We start from the raw sequence: 23,387 nt of genomic DNA on the forward strand, positions 1-23,387 counted from the left end.
CGCCTGGCTGTATGTACACGCGACCTTTGCCTCGCGTAAAACTTTACTAGAAGCGACGTAAAAAAGTTACGGGCGTATAAAATGTTGAACTTTGTGGACGCGTTCGGTTTTATTCGCGCACATAATGCCAAGTTTGATGGATGTCTCGTATTAAGTGGTGTTGTTAATATAATATAATGTTGCGTTTGACGTAGCGTTAAATATATAGGCTGTGTGGCTGCCTTGTGTTATGAATTTTAAATATGTAATATTTTATAATATATTTTTAATTGTTCCTGATGTGAAAATACGTAGTCATTGTTTCTAATTATTTATTTTAACACACAGATACACTAATTGTTACATAGCTTCGAATTTATGACAACCTCGTACAAACTTTTATCCCGAATTTAGAAGATAAATTTTGAAAAAAAATCTTTCTTCTGATGTCCATCATCGGGTTCATTAATATTTTAATAAGTAAATATTGATGAAAGTTCCCTATTGTCTCACGTATCTAACCCATGTGTTTTCAGTTAAACCACGTTATTATCGTACTGCAATACATTTATCAAAGCTGAACTGAGATATGCGGCGGTGTTTGCACTGCTAACCATATGTTTGGACATTACTCTACGGTCATTGTGCATATGCTAATTGTTTGGCGAACATTAAATTATGTTGGGATGAGTTAAGCACTCGGTAGCGTGGAAGATTGATACCTAATCTCCATATTATGGGGAGGAATGGGACACGTAACAATTTAGTAAATTCTCCTGAGAATATACGCCATTTATTATTAAAAATATTTCCAACAAACAGCAAACTTTTGTAATTTTTGTAAAGTAATCACAGAATAGTAAAATGTTTGCACTATTTTTTAGAACGTTCATGAAAAGACAGTATTGACTACTTAAAAATTATTATTTTTCCCCGTGACGGGAAAGTGAATACAAACTGGCATAAAATACTCATTACCACGGTTCTGCTTTCAACCTCCTTCGAGTTAATATTGCGAGTAGACATAAATATAAAAAAAAAACATACAGCCACATCCAGCCAGTGTTATTAGCAATAAGTTACGAAAGAAACGTGTGTACGGTGCTGTGATGAATTGCCGGTAATGCGCACTCGAGTGTCCCGACTCGTTAAAACTTATAGCATTTTGAATATTTTGCCATGCGTAATAGCGGCGAATTTCGTGCCTCTTCACAGGGAATGTTATAAATGCCTTATAAATTATGTTAGTGTTCGAATTTCGAATTAACTAAAATATTTGCTTTAGTAAAGTAATGATGTCGTAATGCATTCAAATAGGTATAAAGCATTACTAGCAAACATAGATAATATAAGCTAATTCTTAATAAAACATTTTGACGTACCATCAGTAATACTATATTTAGTAACACAATGTTTTATTGTTTGAAATAGGAACTTTTGACCTTTTTAGACGGCTTAAATATAATTGCTATAGATAACCTATCAAAAACCATAATAGTTCCGTCAAATGAAAAATCACCCTTAAGACTTTGAATTTAGGTACTTATTCGGCTCGGAAACCTAGACGGCCAAAGCAGACCTACAAAGTTTCATCTCCCACAAGGTGGGCCGCTCCGCAAGGACAACGATGCGTCGAAATTAATTCCATATTCAACAAGGGATATGCGCTTGCATCGTATACATGAATATTAAATCGACTAAGAGATAAAATGCTAATTCCAGCAATATGCATGCATATTTATACCACAGACTAAATTAGAGAGGAGATAACGCCTTGCTATCATACCTAAATTGGATTAGCCGCGTTTTAATTTGTCATTTGCATGCTGTTTATTGCGGATGGATTTATGATCTAGAATGGACGGCGTAGTTTGTATTTCACGAGTAGTATATGATATTAGATACATAGTGACACAGAGCGGTTTGGTAGAGTTTATAGACCTTTAAAATCAACATAGATAACTAATGTATTCATGTTTCCGTGGGATTTTTTCCTTCGTCGATACGAGAGGTTAATTAATAGTTAAAACATAAATTCAAGGGTTTTTAATAAAATTGAGTGTATTTTTTGTGAATTACCGCTTGCTTTAGCGGTGAAAGAAAAAATCGTGAGGAAACCTGCATACTTGAGAAGTTCTCTATAGAATTTTTGAGGATGTGTGAAGTCTATCAATCTGCACTAGGTGAGCGTGGTGGCCTAAGGCCTAATCCCTCTCAGTAGTAGAGGATGCTCGTGCCCAGCACTGGGACAGTATATGATACAGGACTGATATTGTTATTATTATTTAAATTCAAAGCAATTTCGTTCTTAATACCCTTTGTTATGAACGCGTTTATACGTGTACAAAACAGGAAATTCTTAGCAACGCAAGATAGTTATTATTTAGCCTGTAAGACCGTCAAAAAGTAAATTGTCATTTAAAACTCGTCTCACAGTATAAATATAGCAGTGTTTGTCTTTTCCTTGTTTATAAGTTCTTCATTTATTAACGCTACGTCAAAATGACCCTTATGTTCATAACAACATAATCAACTTTCAAATTATAATTACCGCAACACAATTCAATCGATTCACTACATAATAACGTCCAATTAATTGCAAACGTTTATATAATTACATCACCAACAGTACAACATAAGTCAATAAGCACAATTTATAGCCACCAATTATTTATTATCAAAAACCAATTGCAATTTATATCGGCAAATGTTTGGTCCAACGTACAAATCTATAGGACAAATATAGTGAATATGCGCCAGATAATAAAGTATTGAAACATTTATTAAAAAGTAAAGGAATATTAGGGAAATCGATTAATCGAAACTCGCCTCAAAATCGATTTCAAAGATTTAAATACTATTAAGTTATCTAGTAAAACAGCATTTAAATATAGAAGTTAAAATTTACCAGTGCCAATTGCATTGGGACATAGATTTCGATGTTTGGAACATCGCCAACTAAAAATAGGATCACAATTCACAGATCGTAAAGCGTTTAAAAATCAACGATTAATTGTTAAGTGAATAGATTGATTCATTTTTACAACATCGATTTATAGCTGAGTCGTTTTGAAAATCGATTTGCAGTAAAATCGGCATTATAGGGAATAAAAAAACTTTGGAATTTTCGCACGCACATATAGAAAAAGTGTTATTTGGCACATTGGGGTAAATTATCGCCGTTTGACATAATCCGCGGGATTCGGGAATGCGCGCGATACATTTCAAGAATTGTCTCTGAAGCAATTATTTAGAAAAAGCTTTCATAGCACGCGTCAGGCGGGAAGTGTGTTTCAGCAATCTCGAAGACATGCGATTTTTTTTTTGCAAATTGAAGATATATATTTTTAACAGCTCTACGAACCATCATTATTTGTGTCATTTAGAAATTGCATTTAAAACATAAGCCAATATAATAGGTATGTACCTATATATTGCCCATCATCATCATCATCAGCCGCAGAATGTCCACCGCTGAACATGGGCCTCCCCTAAATATTTCCAATTCGACCTATTTAAAGCGACCCGCATCCAGCGACCTCCTACAACGTTTATGAGGTCATCTGTCCACCTCGTAGATGGACGCCACGCTTGCCAGTTCTTGGCCTCCACTCCAGAACCTTCATGCCCCATCGGCCATCAGTTCTGCGAGCTATATACCCTGCCCACTGCCACTTTAGCTTACTAATCCAGTGGGCTATGTCGGTGACGTTCGTTCTTCATCGGATCATTTCTGATTCGATCACGTAGAGAAACACCAAGCTCATATATTGCCCATGGAATATAAACAATCGAATTGTCTAATTCTGCAATCGCAGCAATACAACGAATTTCTGGATACCCTTTCATTGCCATGAAAGCAAGATTAACATTTCATACCAAGTTAAAATACATTTTACTGTATTGAGTACATCAAACTTCTAATACCGTGCCACTGTCCACAGAAAAATCAACCTTATTCATCTCGCTACACACTTAAATAAAAGAAAATCTGAAAACAAGCTCAGTAGGTCAAGAAAGCGCTTGCGTTACATAAAACCATATTTATATAGATTGTACGTCCCAGATCCAGAACAGGAATAATGATACGTATTGGTAAGTAAAATTGCAAATGCGTCCGATATTCAAAACATTTAGGAAATAGAGTTTTGCGGATAACAGTATTTCTAAGAATTTCAGCTATGTATACTGTGGTAGCATCGGAGATCGGAGATGTTTGTGGTCTCTATAGGTTTATGTTTATATGGAGGAGAGATAAGTACTCGCATATATAGAAAATACTTATATCGGATTCGATAAAGAGAAGAGAATCGTTTCAGCTATTAAGCATTTTTTTTATTATATTTGCACGCCAAGTGGCTCCATTGCACCTGATGGTAAGTAATGTGGGGTCTAATAGAATGTCGACTGATGGGAGATCATTACCTCTTGCCAGTCGACACAATTATGCCGGCCCGCTGGAACCGGATATACACAGGCTGATCTCGGAACGCGACACACTTACGTGGACCACTATGGCGGGGTTTAACACCTTGTGTGCGGTGGTCGCTATCCGAACGGATATAAAATATATCCTACCACCAACAATTATTTCCGACTTAGATTATGAGAGATTATATTCATTCGGATGCGTTCACCGTGTACACTTATTCATAAATATTATAAATTGGCAAATAAACAATAAAATCACAAATATAAATAATGTAAAATTTATTTGCAACAGCGCAGTAATAAATGACAACAATAAATTGAAACCTTAAGCGAAATAACGTAATTATTTGCCGAAAACAGCACTAAATATATAAAACAAACGTACCTGCGATGCAAATTAATTGTTTATTCAGACGTTTGTAAACAAAATCGCAATAAGATTGCATCTAGGAAATGGAAACAACAAGTTTCGCCTTACGAAGCTACCCATTTGAAATAAACATACAAACTTTCGTCTTCTACCGTCGTCGTTCTTATTGTCTTGTGGACAAAGATTAAATTCCATTGTTTGAGTTACTTCTGTTTGCTTGTTCCAAGCTACCGCCTCTGATTTCCCAAAGGCTGGTATTTTTAAAAATCCACCTCAAAGTTTAAAAGGTAAAATATTGTGCTTGTGAATTTTGAATTGCCCACTTCCTTGTTTGAGTTCTCCCCTGACTTTTCTTTATTTTCACCCGCTCTAATACTTAAAGGCGGCCTCGATGGGTTTGGGTTACAAAAAAATCTAATTTGGATATAATTATGTCTAAACAATCAGACAAATGAGGGGAGAAATATAAAAATTATAACCAAAAATAAAAGTTATCAGGATTTTTACGACGCTGTAATAACTCCTAGATATGACAACAATACTACCTTATAGAAAGAATTACAAGTCTTCAATCTAAAGGCAATAACAAAACCTTACCATAACATCTTATCCCAGGAACTCAGCATCTCGTCTTGCATGGTTGACGCGACTCATTCTTGGGATTGCGATACTGGAGCTGACTTCAAAGAACACAGGATGTCGCGTGCACTTGTTCTGAGAATGCAACATTTATAGATAGGGTGTTCATTCCTTCTATAATTTCTGTGTAATGCAATGCTAACTGCAGTTAACATGAGACATTTAATTTAGATAGTTTTCATAACGATTTATTTAGGAGCGTAGTTGAGAGTGACCCTTAAAACTAAAATGACCTAACTCAAAAAAGTCGATTTGTGGGAAAGAAATAAAGAGATTTGAAAATTAATATAAAAGTGGATTGGGCGGTACCGGCGAAAGGGAGAATCTATTTCCATTTTTTAATTATATATTTATCTCGTCATAGGATTAGAAGGTCGTTTTTTAACAAAATCTGAAAATATATAAATTTTAATGTCACTTTAGGTCTAAGGGTGCGATATATTATATCAAACACCGAAATAACGATTAAAGTCTTATATCTTGAACTATAAATATCTATTTCATTTGGCGGGTTGACAAGCTCGTCATGTGAAATGTATTTCCATGCCATCAAGAAATAACATTGTTTATTGCAATGAAGACGGTATGTAATGCCCTTATGCCAAACCTTCTCGGACTAGAAGCTAGTTCAAAATACAACTCACATACAAATTTCGTCAAATCCCACTTATAAATACAGTTTCAATCATAAACATCATGAACTTTTATGTTGACCGTACACAATACGTTACCGTTTCGCTCGGGTAATGAAAACTCAATACGCAACATAAGACCCTGTAATTGTTTCTCACGACTTCTGCAGTGGCCCGAAAGGTTCTTTATTGATGCTTTTAGTTGGAATATCGGCAGTTAGCGCCGCGTGGCGCTAGTGTCGCGCGGATAAGGCCCGATTTATCACGATCGCCGGGATTATGGGCCCGCCTTATGGACCCGGTCAAATGGACCGGGTGTTATTATATCCAATGCCGGGACATAACTCTTATATTGATATTAATAAGGTCATGTGAGGAATTAAGTTTTTATGTTTAATTTGATTTTGTTAAGTATTACATTTATTTATTTATCAATTAGGTATCACAAAAGTTTACAGTGGAAATGCACCAAGACGCTTGAGTGAAAAAAAAAAAAATAATACATACGAGATTTGTCTTGTTTTATCTGAAAAAAATATGATGTTCAATATGGCAAAATATAATCGAAAAAATAACTATTAACTAGAATCTCCAGCTATTAAAATTACAAGTGCTATAAAATGGGCCAATCTATAGGCGGACAAAGATTTGACCCAACTAAATCCATCCAACCTCCAAATCCTTTCCAACATTTACGTTCAAACTCGATATTCAGGAACATAAAAATTCGAATGATATATACAAAAGTTCGCAGCCTTCAATCGATACTTGGAGGTGTTTTCAAAAATCTATGAACCGTTAGGAGTGCTCTTGCGAGTTGAAAGAAACCTATCAACTGAAGATATTCGCCAGCTTCGAGTGAAGAGCAAAGATTGCGTGAGACGGTGAGCCGCTCTTAAATGTTAAAGAAATATTCAGTTCGAGGTATTCATATTAAAATTGATGTTTGTCGGTTTATTTTAAAAGATGTAAAACACAATATAAGCACTATCAAGTGACCTGATTGTTCATTTGCCCCTTCTCTTATAAAAAATAAATTTAACGTGACCAGGAAAATAGAAAACCCACTTAGAGGCCACCACTTTTGCTTTCTCGTTTTAAAGTTAACATTGTCAGTGCAAGAAATTTGTTCCATATTTTACCACATGGTAAGGTTTTTTATTTTCTTAATAGGTTATGCCAACCTTATCCCTTCACTTTTTAAGTGAAAAGTCTGTAGGTCCGCTGGTAGGTCTACTGTCAGCAGTAGACATGCTGTGGCTGATTATAATTATTATGACACAGGTTCTTCCATATTGACATATACAGTTTGAATAGGATAGGTGATTATTTTTTTAAATAAGTACATTTATCTAAAATATGTCACCTGATATCGAACGATAAAAAAAAATGAAAATTTTCGCAATAATAACTAAGTTCTAAAGCTTTAAAATTGTATGAGTTTGGATGGAATAATTAGCGGTCAAATAACAGTTTAAAGAAACTGTGACGTCACCGACTAGAATGCTATGTGCTTGAGAAAGAGATAGAATGATATAACCACCACACAACTAATATTGTTTACAATTGTTTTTCAAATACGGATAACTGTTTGTTTTTCAACCAATTTAGATGCTGTTTTCACAGAATTTCTTTTTTCGTATGATTTTCTATTAGATACAATATTATACAAAATGAAACAAAAACTACTCAACTCACCCCCAGCCAAAATGAACAGTTTTATGTAATCTAAACTCGCACCTCCCTCTACAGGTAGATGCAACTAGTGCTTCTGCAGCACACGATTCTTGTTTCGTCTCATAATACAATAGAGAGAGTTTAAGCCGATCAGAAATCGCGATTACATAGATTTTTCTAAAACCAAAAACTAATAGGAATTGACTTGGCAATCGAACTCAAGAACCATTCACAAATGTTACTTAGTTAAGTACAGAGAAATACTACAATCAATAAAAAGTCAACATATTTTAATAAATCACAGTAATACTTTTAAAATCTAAATAATTAGAAACTGATGCCCCACATAACCTCAAAACGTTCCAATCCACGCAGATTCTAAACGCCCGTAACATCTATAAGAACGGTTGCGCGTTTAATTTATCAAGAAAGTTGCGCGCTAAAACTCGGTTGGGCCGCTAATAAACCGGCCGTCTGTATTCTTAGTTTATGGACGAGTCTGCGCGATAAATAAAATGAAAAGTTTCTTTATTAAAATAGACTTCGCTAACTGGTTCCCTCTTCGCGGAGATTAAATCGCGCCCTAATTGATTTTGATTTCGAACTTTTTGTGTAACGTTGTTTTGGGTAAATAATGCTCTGTATATATTTTTTAGTAGATGCAGTGTACGAACTATGATGTTTATGTACTGTGTCGTTTGGAATATTTATATTAAAGCAGTTATTAGGAATTATAAATCGAATAAGTGTGAAGCGTGCAGTGCAGTTTAATTTAATTTCCAAAATAGTGGATGATGTTGCTACTGTATTAGGGTTTTTTTTAATCGAAGTCTTTCTCCTCTCGTCATCTCGTATGAAAAACAAATGCTTCCAATCCCGTATCCCACTCCAATGACGGATCGCAACACACTCAAGCAAGTTGTAGGAAGATTTTTTTTATTGTAACAGACTGCAGGAAAAAAGTCCATCAAATACGATTATATATCCTTAATTTCTACTGTCTATAATTTATTTAATCATTATTATTTTAATTTACAGCGCTTAGTCCACAGCCATTTCTTAAGAAACCTATGCATATTAAATGTATTATTTTCATACTTTTACCTTCCTTTAGGTCCATAATTAGATTAATGATATCTACAAAACATGCCCATAAAATATTACGCGCATTACATCAGCATAAACAACTTTATTACATATTTAGCGTAAGTTTTGGAATAAATCACTTCTCATATTGCGGGAATACTTCTAAGTTTTATTGCAAAAAATTTGTTTTGTGCCGCATTTTACTTATTATATAATAATATCAGCCATGTATTATGTTATTACTGTTCCACTGCTAGGCTCGGACCTCCTCTCCTACTAAGAGGCATTAGGCCTTATGGCCTAGTGCGGATTGGTAGACTTCGCACACCCTCAAAATTCTTATAGACAATTTCTCAGATATACAGGTTTCCTCACGGTGTTTTCCTTCACCGTTAAAGCAAGAGATAATTCACAAAGAATTAGTTTTAGATAAGTCAGAGGCGAGGTTGCCCTTGGGATTTGAACCTGCGGACATTCGTCTCGGCAGTCTGTTCCACAACCAACTAGGCTACCGCCACTACTTATATATACATAATATAGAAACGTGATCTTAAGGTTTCTGCTCTGTGTCCGGAGTCGATGGGCTTAGTAAACGTCAACACACTGCCCAATACATGGAACCTAACAGCGTAACATGGATATGATACGCTCCTGCCTACCCTTGAAAAAGGTAATCATCCATGATTATACTTGGTGTTAGAACTCACTTATCATCAGGTACAGCGATTGTTTGCCTTTTTGAATAATAAAATACCTAAGCTCCTAAAATAACCAACAATTTGTAAGCATTCTATGTTTAACTAAGCATTACGTACATAAAATGTAAACGCAATTACTTTCCACATATATTGTATGAAACAATGGTATATCGTTTACGTTCACGCATCTAGATTCAGTACACAGCTAAAAGCCTTTTGTTCTAGACAAAAAGCAGTTGTAGTTCATACAGAAACATTGTTGCGCCCCAAGCGATAGTAACTTAGCGAGTTAGTTGTTTTGTACGATATTTGATTTGAATTATTGATGTAGGCATACATTTTGTGACCACTGAGATCTATACGCAAGATTCCATAGGTAAGTCGTAGTCACAAGACATCTTTTCAAACGTACGAAGTAATTACCAAGACTTGTACGAAATGTTTTTCCGTCACATTTCAGTTTACGTTTCTCAAAGAATGTCATCAATATAATGTAATAAGATGGCGTTCAACAATGCAATTGCAATTGCCAATTCCTATAGGAACAGAATCTATAAATCACAGTCCCAAGACGGCAGCAATCATAATTAAAACTACGAAGACACCTCACGCTCATATCCCGCGCCGCTGAGGGCAATTCCACCCACCCCTTATCTGGATGACGCGGGTTATTTACGCGCCAGGCGCCGCCCCTAATCCCCTATTTATTCCACGAGATGTATCTGAAAATTAGGGATCACGTCTAAGAACCCGGTCTCTGGCTGGTTAATTTGCGGGATACAAGCTTTGTTAGGATGCGGATACATTGGTAAGTTTGTTACTCTAACAGGGAGTCGAAGAGGTTTCTAATGCGAGGAATTGATCGACAGGACTTATCAAATTCTTAGAGACTCAAATATTCGCTCAGTTGGAGCTATAATCCCGAGTGTCACATTGGTTCCTAAGATCAGTGAAATTAAGAAAAAGGGGTCCACGGTCAAAGTTGTCAACCTGCATGCCTGAAATTGCTTCATCAAAATTTTGATGACGGTGCCTAACTTTTCTTTTAGATTAATAAATCCTGTGCTCAGTGACTACAGTTTAAACAGTCAATAAATCGTGATATTAATACGATTTTTGTTATTGAAATTTTTTGAAAAATATCCACATTAGATTTATTTTATAAAACAAATGGACATAGAAACCAACTGAATATCTATCGCACGAGAGTAGATTAAAATTAATTACTTCGCAGAGTGTGCTATCATGTAAAAGGGTGGATTAATTTTATCACGAACAAAGATCTTTATAAACACGCGAATTATGCAAAGGATAATTGTTTGTAGACTCTAAAATCTACCTTATTATAGGATTATGTTATTTGAATATAAGGAGTATTTGAATCAGATTTCTTTAAAATTCATCTAAAAACTTTTATATACTTGTATGCATCTCAAAAGGAATCTCGGTGCATAATTTCAGCTTTCTAGCTCCAACGATTCGGACTGCGTGTTGATAAATCGATGACGCACGAATTTTCATTTATGTAAAAATTAAGATACTTTAATGAAGTAATGGTTGCTAGAAAAATAAATCCAAATTATTTCGTAACTTTGATCTCAATTTATTAGGGATAGGCACAAGTCTTTCGAATCTTCCGATATGTATCATCTACTCCTATTTCGATCATATCTTCCCTCTCAATCCATCTTGCTTTAGGCTTCCTCTTCCCCCTTCTCCATCAACGCACGTACGATAAAAGACTCGATTTCTTTCACCCTCGGGTAAATACTGGGGCTTTGTTTATTTCTGCAGCAGTGTCCAAGTATTGCTTTGCTTGAAGATCACTCTGGAATGTATACCTTATTGTTATACGATTAAGAAGCGACTTGTCAAAATATAACAAGGAGAGAACTTTCTAATATAACTTTCCATTTATAATTCTGGATACAATTTAGCTGTTTGGTTATTTCGGTCAGTCTTATCAGTCAAATTATCATTTAACTAACTTTTGCTCGGGAGTTCGCCCGCGTCAAGAAGTTTTCCGGTATAAAAATCCCGTTATATATTTTTCCGGGATAGCCAGGGTTTTAAATTATCTCCATATTTATTTTCATAAAAATCCGTTCAATAGATTTTGAAATAATCGGTAACATACATAGACAGAACTGGGGACTTTGTTTTATTATATGTATTTGACGTTTTGGAAAGCACTTTTATTGTGATGAATATGTTTTAGCTTCGGAATGAGTTATCTCCGTGAACAGAAATTCAAAAACCCCAATCAATACGATGTGATATGATTTTTAGATCCCAATATATTATCCAGTTGTATACATAAAAATCATTACTAGATAGAATGAGCATAACGCTCCAATAAATTATTCAGGCAATTCATTTCGCAATATCAGCACCTCGCTTTCGGTTTGCAAGTCATGAATTAACTTAGTAATGCAAGCGGCGCTCTTTGATACAACGTTTATCTTTGATTGAAATGGTGTAATCGCTTAATACTGATTGCCTTGTGAGTTCATGTTTAAATGGTTTTGTTTTTATAAGGTTGGCTTTTGTTCTTCTCTTTTGGGCATTATTACCGATTTTCAGACCTTAGCAACAAGTTTTAAGTATTTCTATGGTTGAAATATTCAAAAATATCACTAGATTTGCAAAACACGCAACTATACGTTGACTCTTAACATTAAACTGATATCCTCAAACATTTGCTGTCGAGTACTTCTTAGTCTTAGGCCCGAGTTCACTAACGTTACTTAGCTAAGTACGGAGCAATGCTGTAAGAAGCCTGTCAGTGCTTTCGTCATGAGAGCCTTCACAGTGCGTAAGGGCGCTGTGATTGGCTAATATTAAGATAAAACTTCACTTTAACTACATGTCTGATAAGCAAAGCCAAAGAAAACTATGAAATTGCTGAAACTACGCATTCGAACGTACTGTGCACCCTTATAGTATTGTTTGTGAATATGAGTGTTAGTGAACTATTTATATGCCTTGCACAGTTTTAATCATGTTTATTCAAAAAATCATTTCTACATCCTTAAAAATTCTTTTCTTATTAAATCAGGTCTAATTTCTATAAATAAACTAACAGCATTTATGGAGCTTTCGCCTACTTTTACTGTCCATGTAACCTAACCCTAACACGACAATGTACACGGAGCAACGCAGTAACTTTAGAAAGTAGATCGTGCCCTATATGATTACGCTGTTACTACTCATAAGGCCGCAGGGAGCCGTTACCTGCACGCGGTACAAGGTTAACCTTGCAACGTAATTTACGCTGATCTTAAGCCGCGTAATTTTAACACCGATGTGAATACATCCGAATTGAATTTGAAAATAGAACAAATGTTAAATGACGTCATGTAAAAAAATGCGGTATTACAAAGAAGATTGTTTCTTCAAACCTTTTGCTGGTTTTAAAATTGGAATTCTCAAATCCAATTTTAAAATCAGTTTGTATTACAAAGCCAACAGAATAGTACTTTATAATTGACATGCCAAATTAAATGAACATCCAAATATAACAATTTATTGCAAACTATCTAATTCAGCCCTTACTTGTTCATTGTTATTTGTTGAAACCTGTCAAATTTACAGCATAAAACCTATTTCTGTACAAGCAATTCGTCAACAGAACAAGGTTACTAATAACTTGATTACACTAACCATTAGGTTTCGCGAAATGCTTTAAGGCCTTGAATTTTAAGCACTAGACGTGTTTAGGATTAACACTAGCTCTCTAGAAATTGGTAATTATATTCCATTATTTACTAGCACTAAATAATCAAAACTGCGAAACTAATTTGGATTTAGTTTTAAAGTAGGTTTGTTTTCATAATGAATCGGATAACATTTTAATTATTTAGAGTTGTTTTGTGTACATAGAAATTGTATGAAACCAATATTGTAGCTTCTGTTTGTTAAAATATTCCATCTTTAGCATTCAGACTCCTTTTTTTATTGCTTTTTATGACGAGATGAACTTGCTGATCGTCCAATGGTAAGCGATACGACCGCCCATAAATAGTAGAAACATCATCCAACACCTTGAATTACAAAGTATTGTTTGGTATTCCACTGCGCTCGCCATCCTCAGACATGAGATGTTAAGTCTTATTATGTCCAATACACTAGCTACAATAACTCACTACAAACTTCATTAATCAGTCAATTACGACTATGAATGATTTCTGAATGTCTTAACAGTTGTTTTAGAGAACAGTCATACAACGCGTTAGCGACTTTCTGGGGAAATGCCCTATCTTCTTCTCTACCCTTTGGCAGTCCACTGCTGGACATAGACCTAAGGCCAACTCAACGCGTATTAGCGACCATTTTAGAGAAACGGTCTATCTTCCTCCCTATCCTTTGGAAGTCCACTGAACATAGACCTAAGATTTGCAGACCAACCTATTAATTCAGTGAATTTCTGCAACCTTTACGCTTTATATCAACATAAAATATGCAATGAATTAAAAATGTAACATTTTTAGAAGGAGACTTAGTACTAAAGGAAATACTGGATTACATAATCTAGAATTTAAATCGGATGTGCCCTTTTACTACATAGGAGAAGTCATTCACTAGTATTCTACCAAGTTTCAACTTAAATACAACGTAAAACGCGTTGTCAACAATTTTCTAGCTATAAAAACAATGAAAGATGAAATTGTCACACAAATTCTCCGAAATAAATGTGAAAACAATAAAAAGCATTGTAAGAAACAGACAATAGTAACAGGATTAAAACGTCGTCGGCAGCGGCTCGTCACGTAACTCTAATAAAAGTTAAAACATGTGCAATCCTCTTACTCGGACCGGACGTAGGGTTGCCACGTGGAAGCTAAGATTATTTTTAATTTAGCACACACTTCACGCCTTTATCTCCAAAAGGATAAGCAGAAGTGTAAGTAAGGTACTCTCTTTTCGCCATGTGTGTTCCGTCCCATAATGTGATGGTGATATCGAGCCTATCGCACACCTCCGCACGGGATACGAACCTGAGATCTCAGCGCGATTGTCGTATCTCATTACAATTACGCCGAAGCAGTCAATATAGCAACCAGGGCATTCATGATTTAACAAATTATTAACAAAATAGAAACTTTCCACCCGTAGACACATAATCCGTATCCTTTAGTTAAGTTTACTCTATTATTAACCATTTGACCTTTACTGTCCATTAAAAGTCTAGCCCTAAAAATCTGCCTAAAACACTAACTCAAAACGCGGTCAAACATAGTTAATTGATCGCCAGCCCTAGCGGGCACTCACACTCGGCCCGTACAAAAGCCCTCAGAGGTTATACACCCTCTGAAAGGTTTTTGTAAACACTACGTTGATAGAAACGGCACGTTTACTTTATCTCACAATATCGTCTTAAAAGGGGTAACCAACCCTCTTTGAAAGAGCTTTTTCGACTGGTATCTTCGGAACCTTTGGAGGGTAATGATTGCCTTACAGCATTAGGATACTGAGGTCATTCCGTGACAGTAGTTTGAGTGTGAACTGAAGAGATCTTCGCGATTGATAGTAAGCCACGAATGAAGTTAGTGTTTCTATGATATATTATTATATAAACAATTACAACAAACTTTAATATACTGGCAACACTGTCACTGATTTTTTTTTAATTTCATCTCTCTTGTCTCTGATCAGTGTAATGGCACTATGTCTTCTTAATAATAAAAAGTTATCTTCAATTATACCTTCACTGCTATCCAACAGTTAGCGCAATACGAGTATTTATAATTATACAGAACTACATTTTTTTATTACTTTGAATGACGAGACGTGCTTGCCGTTCGCTTGAAGCGATACGACCGCCCATAAACGGTAGAATGTCCAATATTTTGAAAACAAAGTATTGTTTGGTATTCCACCGCGCTCGCCATCCTGAGACATGTGATGTTAAGTCTTATTACACGTCCTCAGCTTCATCACGTTCAATCCGAAGTAATTTATGTTTACTAGCAATAATGTTACAGCACACGCTTGGTTAATGATTAAATAATAATCATTAAACCTCGATCCGTCGTGGTCGACTGAACATTGGATGTCGACCCATGAGGTGGACAGATGATCTAATAAAAATCGCAGGAGGTCGCTGGATACAGGTCGCTACCAATAAGTCGATCTGGGAATGTTTGGGGAGACCCGTTTAGCAGTGGACATCCTGCAGCTGATGACAATGATGAAACCTCTATTTAATTTCTTTGACACAGGCATCCTCGCGTGATGTTCTCTTAACACTTGTCTCAGTTTGAATAAAGGTTTTATTACTATGGCGACTGCTTACTTTAGTCCTATTTTAGTTCTTAAGTTGTAACCCCAAACGTGTATTCAAAACCGCAACAGTAAAACTAAATGCGACAGTAACATTTACTGATACAAAGTACGCTGATGACGTCACAATGTTGCCAACGCAATAAAGCGCCATTCCGTTTTTACAAACTAGTCCGCTCGTTACCGCTTATTTCACCAGCCGCTTGCAAATACGAATGTTGTCTAAATTCCAGCGCTAGTGACAAAGCAAATTACTTTTAAGCGGAAATTTTCGCGTACTCACTGCAGTAATGAGCTACCGAGCGAGACCGCAAACGGAGCCCGTTCCAAAGTTACTACTTACCCCTTCTGTCGGTCAGTTAGTCGTGCTGACTGATGGCGCTCGCAAAATATTTCTGTTTTCCAGTCAGTGATTAGTTACGATTGGTTTTTTGAATGTAGGTTACGAATGTATATATTTAGGGAAGTATAAGTGAACAAGAGTATTTGCCAATGAATCTATATTTATGTACTATAAATATAGATTTATACTAAACGTAGCTACCTACTTTTAGCTCAATGTTGTTTTTATTTGTGGTTACATATTTAGTAAGAAAACATATCTGAAATATTGAATAATTCCACTCTACATACCTATAGTAAATGTAGGTAATAAAATAATGATAATTATCACACGAATAATTAACGCCAACATCAAAATATTTTTAATCTCCCTCCATTTCGCTCTAGCAGTTCCCGCGCAAATGATGTTTGTTGAAAAACGTTATTTTATTAATACACGTTCAGAATTAACTCGTTCATTATTCATCAAAATGTCCGACATCACGAATGTCCAATATCACCGTGTTTTTCCCCCGCCGATAACCAACTGTTTATATTCAAAAATTAATATCATTACGCTTTCATACATAATTATGAAAAATACACCTGTTAATTATGTAAAGTAAAATGCAAATTGAATGACGCTTCACATGAATGTTTGAGTAACCAAATTAATTACTGCATTAAAAACTAGGTGACATTAACGTATAAAAATAAATGTTATTCCTACACATACAAAATAGATTCAATAAGTTACTTCAAACTAACACACGCGTATTAAAATCAAAAACATGCGAAAAAATCTTCCTTTGTTATAAACGGCTAACCACAAAAGAATGGATCTTCAATAATTATAATACACTATCAGACACTCGCGAATAAAAGAAAATAACTACTTAATTCCCAGTAATTTGTACTCGTACGCGGAAATAACTTATACATGGCAACACTGGCACAATGAGTCACGCTAACCGGTAACCAGCCCCCGTTTACTCAGCCAACGGCCCGTGCCCAACAATGGAATCGACTCCATAAATATGTCTTGCCACGCTAAAATTACCATTAAATTACTACCATGAGAAAATATAGGGTAAAAAGCGAATGCTTTCCGATCCTTTAACGTTTCGCAATTGCGCTGACGTTTAATAAAATTGTTATAAACATAGATATAAAGTCAGGGTGGGTAACGGCATAATGGCTCGGCGTGGTGGGAACCGCGGCATGTGTAGGCGTGCGACTAGGAAACGCGGGAATAAAGTATGAGCGCAGTGTGTGATTTCAGCCCCGACCTGGTCAATGTAAAGTCAATTATTTGAAGTATGAATTTGTAAGTGCTTAAACGGATAATTTGATGTGGATATTCAGTAAAAAATTGGTTACGTTTTTTTAAAACGCTAGTATGCTTAGAATAATGGTGGCAAAAACATGACAGGACTCCGTGTTTTATTGTGATTGGTTGAGAGACTAACACGTGACTGATGTATTGATCTCTCGACCAATCACAAATGTCAATTAAACGACATCGACTGACGAGTCGCGTTTTTTGGGTCATTCTAAGGCGGCTGATTTTTTTATTGGGTGAAGAAAATAAGTTTGGATTAATTATTTAAAATGTTTACTTTAGAAGTCAATTTTAGGGCCTGTTTCACGACTTCTGATAGAAGTGACACTAGTTACATAAACGTATAAGCCGACCAAATAAAAAAGTCAGACTCTAATCTGTGCTCCCAAATAATATGACTGCTCTCTATATTAACTGTTTAATACAACTGCCCAATAAAATTGCTTGAAAGATATTATGCACGAGGTCCTGCCTTTGATAAATTAATGGTACTATACCTATTGTGTTGTGAATGTCATTAGCAGAGAATAATATTTTTGCCATTATCGCAGCCAATAAACGTTTAAGCGTATTTCAATATACATATAAACCTTACCACTATTGTTTTCATTACCACCATCCTTCCAACACCTTTTAAATCACAACAAAGCCTCATGCGTTTCCCGCAAGCGGCCACGCTGTTTGCCGATAGCTCCATACAATTTTAACGTATTTGCGAACAAATTATACAAGCAACGTGAATTTGCAACTAAACAGGCCAGTGCAATTTGTCTGATTGAAATTATCGGCTTTGATTGCTAATGTCGGGTTTTGTCGGCAGATGGCGCGGTTCGGGCGGCGCGCGGCCAGCTCACTTACGTTCAATGTTTTTATGGTAAGTGTTTTTGGTTCTAGGTATTAATGAGCCTTAACTGGACACAGTTATGACAAAATATACACACCTACAAATTATGCAAAAATAAGGTGTATTTAACAGTCAATTAATCTAATTGTGATGTTTACTGTTCAACAAAACGTGCCGAGATTTATTTATGTCTGACAAAAATTATGTGTGATCCAACCCATACTTACATTAATTTTCATATAAAGAAAGCCAACTGTAACAAATAACAATCCACAAATATTTAATAATAGTTGGTATGTATGGCATAACTCGGTCAAATTATAATCAGTGCGCCTTAAATCTATAATCCAAACTAATTATCGTAATTTTGTTTCTAATTCCTTAGTATCCAGGCGAATTTTAACAGACTTCAACAAAGGAGGATCAATTAGAAGTGATATTTTTTTTGGAAAGTGGAAGCTATTTCCCCGCCCAACCGCCTTCCAGAATCGCCACAGAATTATAACCGATTTTAATTTTTTTTTTTTTAACCGATTTACCCATCGAGCATATTGAGTTAGAACCCAATCTATTAGCAACTAGTTAGCTATTCCTTTCAAAACCCTCGGGACGCGCCTACCGCTAGCTTCGACGGTATAAAAACGCAAAAAATCCACTGAAACCCAGCACGTGTAACTTTCCCTTACTGAAAACTATCTGATTTAATAAACGCGCTTCTATGCGGAAACATTTTGCAGTTAGCCGCAAAAAAGTAGCCTATCGAGCTAGGAATTACACGTTTCTATTGACGATGTTTTGGGTAGTGGGTATTGATGCGGAATTTGGGGAACGATTTCGCAGACTTTGTAGAGTGATAGCGCGTTTTTATTAAAAAAAAATGTGTTATTTCGATTTAAAATAAAATCTGTATTGAAATTAAAGTTTAATTGTGAAATCATTTAAAGTTTAATAAAAGTATTGGACATACGACACTCCTTTGATTTAAGATAAAATGTGATAGTGTTGCTCTATCTAAAAAGGCTACTTAATTCAATTTCTGCGCCATTTTGTTAGATCTTATGATATTTACCCGCATTTTTTTATGGTTTCCAAAAATATTTCTTCTAAAAATATGCTCTGAAAAACAGCACTCGCTAAATCAATAACTTCTGTGTATAACATATTTGGTTAAAGTTAACAAAACATAGAGAAATTTGCACCGTACAAAGCGCCGCACCAATTAGTGCCCGCGTCAATAAATCTTGATGCAAATGTTGATAGCGCGACGCGAGCCCGCGCTATGAATAACCGACAACCTACGTAATGTATGCGTTTGAGTTATTAATTAGGTTCCAGCAAATATACTGCAGTTTAACTACGATATGCAGAAAGACAAAGCGGTAGTTAAATAGTTCTATTGACACATGAATGAGTATCTAGTCGCTTTATTTATCCTTGTAATATAGAATTGGCAAAGGAATTAATGGTCATTCATCCTTGTTTATTGGTATAAGATAGAAAAAGTCTTTTGTTATCATTAAAATTCTGCTCATTATTTTACATTTGAACATTATTAAAATAATTCCAAATGGTATAACGATAAAAGTCTGCAGTTATGCAGTAAGGTACGCATAATTACCGCTGCGCATGAAACGGAACGCGATGCGCGGCCCGCTCGGACGCGTTCCGTTCCTGCAATCTGCATAATGCGCGACACTCATTTACCGAACGTTTGTGAACGACAAATGAAGCGGTGGAACGAAACGTTTAAAATGTCCACCGTAGGCTGACCTCCGGCCGCCGCGCCGCCATGAATATGCAGATATCAATGTCAACTGGTCATTCGGTTCGGAAACGCAAATATTCGCAAAACCCCGGCCGTCTCTAATGGCGCGTGAACACTGTGATTGTTCGCCCGGGATGCCACCCGCTTATTTATTTTACGTATCGATAAATTCTTTTGGTGATTTATTTATTAATTTTACTAGACTTCGTCTGTTCGGAATTCTAGTTGGTCAAGAAATGTACGAGTTGAATTACTGGACAAAGATAACGTTAAAGGAAACTAAAGTATCGACTTAATGGGTGAAGAGCTGGACGGGAAAATGTTACTTAATTCGTACAAAGTTAATCTATTTCAGCGCCGCCTCCTAATTACAGATAACAGCTTTACGTGTTTTTGTTCATTCATTTGATTAGTTATTTATCGGTTTGTATAACATAGGTATGTAGGTTATTGTTTTCTGGTACTGTTATTCAGCGGCTGTGATCAGGTTTTGTCTGATTCGTCGCATCGTTGAAGCTAATTCAATCGCCATCTCGACTCAAATGTTTATAAATCTGCAAACAGATTGATAGCTCATCATAGTTACTAATTATTACATGCGAGATCAAAATTGAACCTTATGTAGAATCAGCATTGTATTATTCTTTGATTAATTGATTTGCTTCATTTTATTACGTAACACAAAACAATTTAAAATCTACCTAACGATGCCTCACTTTTATTTTGAACGGCTACACATGCCACTATTTCCGTCATAATTATTGCAGTTATGATTAAATGGGTGAATTTACTTTCGCCACAAAATACACTCACAGGAAACCGATGCGGGCGGTTTAACTTGGCCTAAATTAACCTTGAGGTAACCACAAAAAAAATTATCGCTTTACAATTTTTTTTACCCCACTGCACCTGATGGTAAGTGGAATGGTGTCCAACACAATGTCGACTGACGATAGATAGCCATCGACAATCGACGCAATTACTGTTGGAACCGGATATCACAGGCTGTACTCGAAACGCGACACACGTGGGCCACTATGGAGAATTTTAACACCGTGTGGTGGTCACTATTCGGGCAGATATAAATATATCCTACCACCAGCAAAAATCTGACACAAAACATAGATATACTTAGGTATGCAAAACATAGATAAACTTAGGTATGATGATATTATAATACCATCTAGTCAAACATTATGGGCAAACTCGCAGAAACTACTTTCAATACTTATGAAACTTATTTGTCATAGGACATTATACAATTAATTGAATTACGATTATTTAATTGACATCGTTTATTGCAAAACGAACCTCTTGAAAGAAGAAATTTCCCCATAACGTGTGCTTCATAAAGAGGTCAATGTAAACTGGTCGGTTGTTCGGCCGGTGCGACCACGTGAGCCGACCGTGTCGATCAACCACGAACTATTCGTCATCAAAGCAAAACACTCGTCAAATCAAGCGGCGCTACAATATGTAAATAGATGTAAACAGTACGCGTGTAGCAGGGTTGCCAACTCTTGAGTCGAAGGTGGTAGGTTCAGATTATATTGGCAAATTGAGACCAGCAAATCCAAAAGTTACAGAGAAAGATAAATAAATAAATTAAGATGCTTTATTCATCACGCAGGCAACATAGTTGCGCTTATGATAAGTCAAGGTATATGAGAATAATATCTAATTATTGCCTAAAGACATTTGATCATTGCATTTTATATTGGACATAAAATATATGAAAGACTATAAAGTAAAAAAAGTCTAGGGTATTAACACCACATACAAGGCCATTTTTACAATGCATTGCAAAATGAAACCACAAACTTAATTTCTTTAAAATAACACTTTACAATAAGTTACTCAGACCATAGATGTAAAATAAAAAAAATTAATAAAAAGTAATTTTAATTTTACACACCTTAATGCCTAAATGTAGTATTGGTATACTACTAATTCGCTGCAGCGACATCAAACTTTCAGTCAAAAATATTCGCGCACTCACCATATTCGGACTAAACTCCAACACTATCAATACATAATTCATAAAACTAGGTTTTTCAGTAAAAATATTCATTGACGCATGATTTTTGCACAGGTAAACACAAGTTTGTGGATTCATTTATTAGCGCACTGTAAAATTTACTCTGTATAACTTTAAAATACAAAGTTGCGCAGCGCCCATTCTATGATAATAAAGTCTCACGTTGTCGAATACTAGTTACATCTTTAACCAAAACGAACAGTGCTAGCATAATACTTCATAACCACAGAAAAAGACACGGTAGTTCTTACCACGTACGCTCTCCTAAATTATTTGTATTTTTGTACTAAGTGCTGGCAACCCTAGCGTTGTTACAGTGTATTTGCGATAAACTATACACACCAGAATTAATTAATAGATGATTGGTTTAGATATCAACACTGTACGCGGGTTATTCGACATTAATTTGAACTCGCTGATAATTTGCAGGCGTCGCGTCGGCTGGCCGATGCTAATTTTTACATCACTCGGATGGTTAGTTCAGATAAGTTGGATTAAAAGCAAAATTATGTTTGTAAAAGAATTTTAAATCGTAAAGAAACTATCTCTGCTAGCTAACTATACTTTTCGATTAAAGGATTATAAAGTATTCTAGCAGTACACTTGATTAAATAAAAAATGATGTAGGTAATAAGAATATTTATCTTTGCAACAGATACACAGTGGGCATTGAAGTAGTTAATTCAATGCATCAAAACAACACTATCTTTACGGACTTTTATAATATAAAAATACCTCCCGACATTCCGAAGACTACAAACTATATTGTCATGGGACGGACTGAGGTCATCCGAAAAGTCAAAGATACAATATCTACCTACATTTTACAATTATACAAATGCATATTATGAAATATATTTAACCTTCCTCAGAAACAAATATCGTATGTTGCTTTGAAAATATCGACAAATATCATTGACAAATCTCCATTGAAAACCTATGAAATCCGTAAGTAATTCGCTATGTAACTCTGCTGGATTCAAGGCAATCTGTTATTCAGAATCTTCGGAAGCCGCATTTTTAATCGCGCCGTACGCGCTAATTTGAATAAAGACCAACGGGTTTTCGGCTACAAGATAATGGGCCTCTTATGTAAACCATATTTGCATATTAAACATGTGTTTATTGAGCCCGGCGTGGCGACGGATTTACGAATTACGTCCTCTCGCTTTCATTTCATAATGAATACCCCAAATAATTTCAAAGATAAAAAGTAGATAACCAAGAATTATAAATGTTTTAATCTTTTATATGATGTTAAGAAACAGTCAACCAGTTATTTG

General features: G+C 35.5%; 1 protein-coding gene across 2 annotated transcripts in view; it reads left to right on the plus strand.

Annotated features, from left to right (window-relative positions):
- LOC119188471 (leucine-rich repeat-containing G-protein coupled receptor 5A-like) overlaps positions 1 to 23,387 on the plus strand; it is a 279,213-nt gene that overhangs the window by 250,077 nt on the left and 5,749 nt on the right. Inside the window, exon 6 of one of the 2 annotated variants that reach the window (XM_037442083.1) lies at positions 18,278 to 18,331. The exons of the other annotated variant lie outside the window; for it this stretch is intronic. Coding sequence (XP_037297980.1) covers positions 18,278 to 18,331 — 54 coding nt within the window. The remainder of the gene's footprint in view (positions 1 to 18,277; positions 18,332 to 23,387) is intronic. 2 annotated transcript variants of the gene reach the window in all.

The sequence above is a fragment of the Manduca sexta genome, chromosome 23, assembly GCF_014839805.1.
Source record: "Manduca sexta isolate Smith_Timp_Sample1 chromosome 23, JHU_Msex_v1.0, whole genome shotgun sequence".
Taxonomy (NCBI): Eukaryota; Metazoa; Arthropoda; class Insecta; order Lepidoptera; family Sphingidae; genus Manduca; species Manduca sexta.